At 39.5% G+C, this 8,963-nt stretch overlaps 1 protein-coding gene across 3 annotated transcripts in view; it reads left to right on the top strand.

Moving 5' to 3' along the window:
* Nucleotides 1–972: 972 nt before the first annotated feature.
* The window catches only part of LOC115585605 (microphthalmia-associated transcription factor-like), a 34,352-nt gene continuing 26,361 nt past the window's right edge, over nucleotides 973–8,963 (top strand). For all 3 annotated transcript variants that reach the window (XM_030424099.1, XM_030424100.1, XM_030424098.1), the window contains exon 1: nucleotides 973–1,207. In XM_030424099.1, the coding sequence (XP_030279959.1) occupies nucleotides 1,104–1,207 (104 nt within the window). In that variant the 5' untranslated portion in view covers nucleotides 973–1,103. The remainder of the gene's footprint in view (nucleotides 1,208–8,963) is intronic.

The following is an 8,963-nucleotide window of genomic DNA, read 5'->3' as shown; positions in this document are numbered from 1 at the left end:
TCTCCGATGGGACCAAACTTGGTGAGCAGAGCAGAGGGCAGCAGAGGAAGAGACGAACAGGAGTCAACTGAATCTGAATCTGTCTGCACAGGAAACGGACGAAAACAGACATGAGGGCCGACAGAGCTTTCAGGTTTGTTATAATTTAAGGTGCATGATATTACAATTTGCTGAGACTGTACGAGAAATGCAATTGACAATGGCATGAGTGCTGCTGAGGTGAGATTTGGTGTTTGATGTTTGGTGTAGGGTAGGCAGGCTTGATTAATCAAAATCCTTAGAGTTAACTCTCATGAAAACCCTTTTTTAAAGGCTAAACATGACACAAAAAGTGGCTGAGTCATACTTGAGCATGCAGCAGTACCTCAAGGTCACTCTGTACAGTTTGATCCCATGAGTATTATAATTAGAATAATTGACCTTCTATTGATTTTGTCCTCTCATGCAACAATAACTGTGCTTTGCCAAACTGAGGCCGCTTCTATCACAGTAACTCACCATGCATTTTTTGTTCAATTGCACATTGCACTATTAATTATATTTTCTATGTGGCTTAATTCACGTTGTTATATTGATATATTTAAAAATATATATTTAAAATATATAATCTTTAGTTGTTTAATTATTGTGGTAGAGCCAAGGTGTAATGTGGGGTTTAAAGTCTCTAAAGTTAATAGAGAATATAATTCATAATTTAAAAATCAGTGTTTACTTTAATTAAAAATGGAATAAATCAAGTAAAAAAACAGCTGTTCACATTGTTTCATAATCACTATTTAAGGAAATGAAACTTTATGACTCTGGAGTTTCACTGCAAGAGCAGAGAAGCTTGTGTATAACGCTCAGCCAATGAAAGCAACGCTGACAGCGACAGCCGCGGTGCATCATGGTAGCTGTAGTCGCCTCGCCGCCCGCAGCCGGTCTTCCGCGCCGTGCTCGCGGCTGTGACGGACTACAGAGCTCCGGGTCCTGGGCAGAGGCGGCTCGCGGTGACAGCGGTTGGTACTGAGCGAAGTACGGCGGCACAAATATCGCCCGACGGGGGTTTTTTTTTTCTTCAGGGGGTTTAACGTTTTACCCCCAAAAAGTTGACATCTGCAAGTATGCAGTCCGAATCGGGAATAGTTCCCGACTTCGAGGTTGGAGAGGAGTTTCAAGAGGAGCCTAAAACGTATTACGAACTGAAGAGTCAACCCTTGAAAAACAGGTCAGTTGTGCGGCTGAGGACAGTTATTTCCCACGCTGCAGCGGTTTTGGTGTTAAGGTGTTAATTAGGCTGCAGACTTTGTGACTGTTGTCCCCCCCTGCATGTATGTGTGTTGTGAGGCTTCTTCCACTGATGGGCTGCGGAGCTCTGGAGAGGGGGGATTGCCTCTCATTCCTTATGGTTATCCTGCTGGCATGAAGTTATGCAACACTTGGGTGTTGTCTTGTCAACATCAACTTCAAATATTAGCTCTCAGAGGAGCAGACAGGTCAGTCTGATGAGATGCTGCTCACTTGTGTTGGTGTGCTGCTAAAAGCTGATGACAAGGGCTTTTTGTTTTTATTCACTTTTTTTTTTTTTTTTTTTTTTTTTATTAATGTGGGATAAATGCTGCCATGTGGAGTGCGATGTGTAGGATGACAATGACTAGTTTGATTTGACAGATAATATGGATAATTATGAGCAGCCGTCTGGGCCAAAATTGAATACTTGGCTTGGACACATGTATAAAGGGGTCAAAGTGAAGGCTTCGCAATGAGGGGAAAATCCTGTTGCGATTGTTTTTGACAGATGTGATCGCGACATAATCAACATTGCAACACAATTTTCATTTAAACTGAAAAACAGACAGATTATCCGTTTGTCCATATAACTGGTTGATATCGGCCTAGCACAGATATATCTGTATCTGCACGCGGCAATATGTAACTATATTTTTGCAGGACCAAAAAAAAGTGCTTAGGGTTAAATTCTCTTTAAAGTTTATAATGTTAAACTGTAAAATATCATGTCTCTGTCACATATATTTGTCACAAATGTCTGATAACCACATTTCCACAAAACTTGTGTACATCGGCTGATATATCGATATCGGAATTTGATTTAATTTGATTTAGCTTGGGTTCTAATTTAAAGCTGCTCTGTGGGATTACTGTATACGCTGGAAACTGCTTGCTGTGTTAATGGACTCCTATTCTAAACTTCAACATTACTCCCCTTTGATATTCCATCTTTTTCTTCTTCTTCTTCTTCTTCTTCTTCTTCTTCTTCTTCGTCTTCTCTGTCTGTTTGAGCAATTTGGCTTCATATTATTGGCTCTATTTATCAACTGGAAATTCACAGATACCGATAAATTATGATCTGGACCAATGTTGGGCTGATCTATATCGTGCATCCCTAGATGCAATCTTTGAATACATGTTATATATATAAACAGTTCCTATGGCGTCTCAGGACACAACCACACACAGATGTGACTTATCAGAAAGCTATTTTCAGCTTTGGCACGTTGAGGCCTCTCCAGTCAATCAACATCTAGTTGAGTCAGGTCTGTGAGGTCTGATCTGACCTTTCACCCTTTTTCTGGACATAACACACAGAGAGTGTTTGTGCACGGTGTCAGATTCATATGTTAACAGTGTAGTCAAATTAGCAGCTATATATTCAGGGAGATTAGGAATTTATTATGCTTATTTCCTTTATTTCTGAGGGTAAGATGAGAAGATTGGTACCAATCTCATGTCAGTTTGTTGAATAAGTGAGAGCAAGAGATATAAGCTTAACATTTAGTATAAAGACTGGATTAGATACCAAAATCTGCCTTCCAGCACTTCACAGTGATGAAAACGTCATGACGACTACCAATAAAACCACAAGTTTCCCTTTTTGCCCTTCAGTATTTGCACTAATAAAACAAACAAGATTTAACAGTGTTTGTTCTTCATAATTTGGCAGAGCTAGGCCAGTTGTTTCCAGCAGTTTTCAGTCTTAATGCTAAGCTAAGCTAAGCAAACCAGCTGCTGGCTGTAGCTTCATATTTAGTCTGAGTCACTGGATGTAGATGTTGGTATAAAGTATGTGGTTTGGTGCCTCACTGCATATACTGCTGTCAAACCCTCCATCGCTACTTGAAACAACAACTTCCAAGCTAGCGAGCTACATGCTAAAACTAGCAAGTTACTCTTACAGTAACCTGTTCGCTACTGGCACAAACATAAACAAGCTAGCAGCTGTCGCCTTTTCGTCTGCTGGGATTTAGTCATTTTAATGCCAGCGTTCACCTCACCGCATGCAAACCAATCTTCACCCAACACATTTTATCGCCCGGGACGATATGTGATTGGTTTAAAAACATGCAAACAAGCAAGTTTGTTTTCTCCCCCCATACCAGAAGGAGAATTAGTGTAGCCGGACCTTTTTTCCAGCGCTGTCACAGTGCTGTGGAGATCTGACTATGCAAGATTACTTCATATCGAACCTGCTGACATTGTTATGAAGTGGTATCAGTCTTCTCAGCTAATCTTTCGCAATAAATCAAATTTTCTGAAAACTCAGAAGAAAGAAACTCAATTTTACAATTTTTCAATGTAACAATTTGTTGCTTCAGTAGATGTGTTTTGACATCAGCCACGGATGATGCTCTTAATATAGATAAGTGACATATTATTTTTGTGTCTCGGGACTAATTGACTAATAGAATATATCTAGTTTTATTTTTAGTTGTGAAACAGCATGACTCCCTTCTCTGAGTGATTGTAATGTAATAGGAAACCGTTTTTTTTCAGCCGCGCCGGTAAAGCTGTGAAACTCAGCGCTTGGCCTCTGTGACGGCGATGACGAAGGTGATGACGACAATACATCTATTAACAGAATGGTGTCTAATTATCTGTATTTTGTGTCCACATGTCTCTCTGTTAAGCGGTAGTAATACATGGCTTCATTGTCAGTGCGAGACATACAGAGGACAGTACACCACTGTGCTCAGACAGAGCTCTTATTGCAGACGTTGGGCCGACTCTTATTTTTCTCTTTCCCCCTCCGGCTCCCGACATTTTGTTTCAGATTTTCAGTTTATCTTCTTTTGCTCTGAATCCTTGCAAACCGCCAGTTCAGGGCGAGCCGACTGAAAACTGTTATCTTGTACAACCCCGACCTTCAACCCAGTTCTGCATTTTTTAAACTAATTTCTTCAATTTCTTCATTAGTGAAAATGTCATTACACTATTACACATGCATGGGGGCTGAATCTGAGCTGTGTTGTGCAGTTGCTAGCAGTGCAGTAGTGGCAGTCAGTCTCAGAGACAAGTGAAGCAGAATCACAGATTATTTCATTCCTTGTCTTTTCCTTTGGAATATGTGAAGTTGTCTGAAGAGGTTGTTTCGATTGAAGGTATCCCACTTCCTCTTCCCATCACATGAGGATGACCCAGCGCAATAATAGTCACGCTGACTGTGTTGTGAGACATTGTTGCGCAAAAAAAAAAAAAGGATAAAATTAGTTCTGATTGATTATTGACTCGTGTGATGTCTTTTCATGGCCGACCCCCAGCTGTTTCTAAATTTAAAAATCTGAAGTGTGACAAAATGTCATTTTAGCTTTCGCAGATTCGCCTTTTTCTGCTGTTTCAGGATCAGTTTGACAGAGAACGCTCTGACGGCTGGAGACGATGTGCCAGACTTTTTGTGCCTAATATAGATGTGAGACAGTCGGTGAAACAAGTCTTCTATGCAGTGTAAATAAGCTGTATAAATTTAGCAGTGGATGTGTTATATCTGAAACTGAGAGTTGGGTTATCTTTTTTTTGCAGGCACACTTGGCATGCAAATCCCCTAAAAGTATTTATGCAACACTCAAACCAGAGACGGAAAGTTTTAGTTCTGCTTTATAACGCTTGGGGGGTGAATTTTGACAAAACTTGGAATATAAATGTTTATATGATGTCAGGTATTAAATGGCTGGTAGAGCTTTTGTATCAGCACCAAAATGAGACATACTTTGCTGCATTTAAATTTGCCTTTCTATAATAACGTTTAATACTGGGGATAGATTATTGGCTTGGCTGATTATCCGGTCAGATACTCATCATTTGTTCCTGATTATCGGCGTCTGTGCTTTATATAGTAGTAAAAGCAAGTAGTTTTAGTGCGACGGAGGTCTGGTACGCCTGTCGCTGGTACACTGCATGTTGGACATGTTGTTTTGGGCGACGCTGACAATCGACCTATTCAGTCGTTTAGGTGTCAGGATGTGTTGAATTGCAGAAGTGCAGCATTTGGGTAAATTGTACTACGTTACATTCAATCACTGTTTTATTTTTCTTTCTAAAATTTGACTCCATACAGCATAAAAAACGTTGCCTAAATGAATATTCAGTTTGAAATTTAAACATATTTCATTTAAATCAGGAAATATTTGATCAGAGGACGGACAAAACAAGACCGAGTTCAAACATCTGACGTTCAGAGTTCAGGAGGGGACGGGGGTTAAATACAGCTCACATACGTCATATTCAGAAGGTACTGAATGCAATACAATATTTGATACTTGGTTGTAACTTTGTAGTGTGTTGCATGTCAGCTGTAAATTTTTATGTCATGATTTAGTCGGGGGTTCTGAACGTTGCTGTTGAGGACAGCTTGTTCTTCTTGGGGGAATCCCAGACGGAGATACCGGAGAGGCCGAACAGTTTCGTCCAGGATGATCTAAGACTGACCCATTTGCTAAATGACACAGACAGGTGTTGTGCCTGGAGTAAAAAAGACGGCCAGAACATCTTGCTCTCCAGCTAAGAATCCCTTCGCTCTTAACCCTTCACCTCTTCTGGTGCTTTCTGAAGCACATGCTGCATGTGTGCGTTTTACATGTAAACTGGAAAATCCTCACAAACTTTAGATTTTTTACTTTTGTTTTGCTTCGTGAGTATCAGTAGTAGTAATATGTGATCTCTGTCAGCCTCTGTTGGTGACCAGTGGGGACTGCAGCAACACGAGGAACATTTATGCACGTCATCATATCTTCCAGTTTGGCCTGCAATTTACAAAAGTTGTATTGTATTTAGGGATTATACTTTCTGTTTAAAAAAGGCAGTTTACACTTCTTCAAAGTCAAGATATTGGGATTTTTTTTCTCATGGTTGTGTGCAAAAATGTCGACTGAGTTGTTGCATTTCAGCTGTAAATCCTTACTATTGTTTCCTTTATAATGTGAGAATATGTTATAGTCACTTTCAGGGAAAATCTACATCAAATCAGCCTTAAGAATAATCGTTGTGTTTGAACTCGAAAACCTTGCTGTTAGAAAGTGCATGAGATCCTCCTCCTCGTCTCGACTGTCCTTGGATGGTCTGGTTTTCTCTCTGTTGAAGCACAGAGGGGGGACAGGGGGGCAGGAGCAGGAGAAAAAACAAGAGAAGGGAATTATGAAGGGCACAGGACCTAATTACAGAAATAAGACCCAGCAAGTTTGAGTTATCCCAACCACTTCTGGCCTCCTGGAAAATGCCATTTAAAGAGCCTGATTATCTCTTTGGATGCTTTAACAGCTTACCCTGTTTTGTTTTGTTTTGAATCCCTCCACAAGCTCTGTTCGTTTCGCAGGTTAATAGTTTTAGTTTACAGCCTTTAGCATTTGCACCAAGTAACTGTTGTTTTTTAAGTTAACTTTGTTTATGGACAAGCATCAGTGTTCTGCACTCTAAGTTTACTGACTAGGCTAGACAGAGTTTGCAGAGGAGGGAGGGAAATTGTTATTGTCTTTAATTGATTTTAATGCTGGCCTGGACATATCATATCTATTCAGATATTTTTACCCTTTGACATTTAGAGATGCCACCTTTGGTTGTAGGAAAATTCTTACTTTTTTCCTCTCTTGTTTTTTTCTACACTTCTACTATTTTCTGACCTTTTATACTATTGATTGAGAAAATAACTGTGTGTTTGTGTACTGTGATGTACTATTTAGTACGTGCTGATATCTATGTCAGATATGAACATATCTATATTTAGGTCGGTTAAATATCTGTGTATCTCACAATACAGGAATTTGTCACTTTGACACAATACCTTAACAAATATCGATATTAGCGAAAAAGCCGTCACAGGGAGACTTTCTGAAAGATTAATGAAATGAAACTAACTTCTTTGTCTTGGCTCTACAAGGTTTAATATTGGTTTAGCCCATCAGGATACTCACGTTGTATATTTTAACATTTTACTATGTTTATGTTTGGTGATGCTCAGGTGTTGCTCACTATGTGCAGAAGCTGTGTGTTCAAGTAGTCACACCAATGTAAATATACCTGGTTCAACTGTTTACTCAGTGATGTGTGTTTGTAGGGTTGTTTTACTTCGTCACATCTTTTTTAAGAAAATCTGTGTCAAACAGTGTTAAATTGCGTCCTCTGTATGCAAAGTCTACATAATTAATGGTCCAGACTCAACACTTGCATACAGATGCTTCCCATCGTCTGGTGGTGCCAGCTGCAGCACACTGGGGTGTTGTGACCAGCGGGGGGAGTCCGAGCGGATCAATGTACTGTCATGTAAGGTCATAATCACCGAGCTGTGTTCCAGCAGAGAGGTCGTGTAGTCCATGGGGGGGAGTTTGATCTGCTCTGTGAGTGAGGCACCTGCAGTCAGACAAACAAATGAAGACGGATCATCACAAGCAGCTTGCTGCAGGACTGTGAGAGAGAGGAAGAGATGTCAGTAGTCTGTCGTCTCTCTCCATCCTCGCACTGCTCTCCCTTTATAGCTGTGTGATGTTCATAAGTCAGTCAGTGCGTATTCACACTTCTTTCTTTTTTTTTCTTCTTCTTCTTTTTTTTTTTTTACCACTGAGGACTTACAGAGTTGTATGTCAGAGAAAGTGAGCTCAGCAAATAGAAGAAAGAGCAGGAGAATGATTTATGATCTCTGGAGGTATATACACTTAATACCGCCCTTAAGTGTGCACACTTTTTTAAAATTATACTTAAATATACGTATTACTATAAAAGTGTGCATGAGCTGGTGCGCTACTGGCAGTTTGAACGTGGACTTTTGGGTTTATTTTAAAAGGGCTTGATTTTCCCAGAGGTTGAACGATTTTCCTTTACCTGCAGAAGAAGACGTCATCCTTATAGTTAAATGATCAAAACATCACTGACCAGTAAAAAAAGAAAAAAAAAACATGTGATTTCAATTTTTCCACAAAGATTCATTGTTTCTTTCATGGTTTGAGAAGAAAATCCAATATTTCTATGAGGTCCCAAACAGACCTGTTTGAAGATGTATAAAAATACTCGGCTAATAAATAATATGTTTTTGTTTTGTTGTTTTTCCTTTAAGAAATATCTCAAATATACATTCACTCCTTCCACGTGAAAAAAATCCAGAATGTAAGAATATGCAAATACTTATAATTTCATCCAGTCATCTGTTGCTGATATAAATATATGATACAATGATATGAAACATAAAATACTTTTGGAAGCTGGGGCAAGCAAATGTTCAGCATTTCTGCTTAAAAGACTGCAAAGTGATTCATCAGTTATCAAAATAATTGTGAATACATTTTCTGTTGGTCGACTTAATTGATCAAACATTGCAGCACCACTTGATGCAAGATGTCTCGTACTTCACTAAGAATGTCCATTCTTAGTGTATTTGAAGCCTCGAGTTTCCGGCACACTTGTGTAATTGGAACGTTGAACCACGACCGGCTTCAAAAACTAGTCACAAATCCTGCTCGTATAGAGAGGCCAAGTCCAGCAGTGAATGATGAGAGACAAATTTGATCCTGTTTGAATTATGCCATGAATTACACGTATGATGTTTGGACTGTGAAAAAATGATTTCTGTGAAAATTGGATTTCGGATCACTGCTGAAAATAAGCTCTGTGGCAAGCATTTGTGTCTAACTACACAATTACTGTGCATGTTTTCTGGAAATCAATCAATCCACAAGTGAGAGTTGGGATAGTTTGTAACCGAAGTC

Source organism: Sparus aurata, chromosome 7, assembly GCF_900880675.1.
Source record: "Sparus aurata chromosome 7, fSpaAur1.1, whole genome shotgun sequence".
Lineage (NCBI taxonomy): Eukaryota > Metazoa > Chordata > Actinopteri > Spariformes > Sparidae > Sparus > Sparus aurata.
The sequence above is the reverse complement of the archived record's forward strand: the minus strand, read 5'-3'. Positions and strand labels throughout refer to the sequence as shown.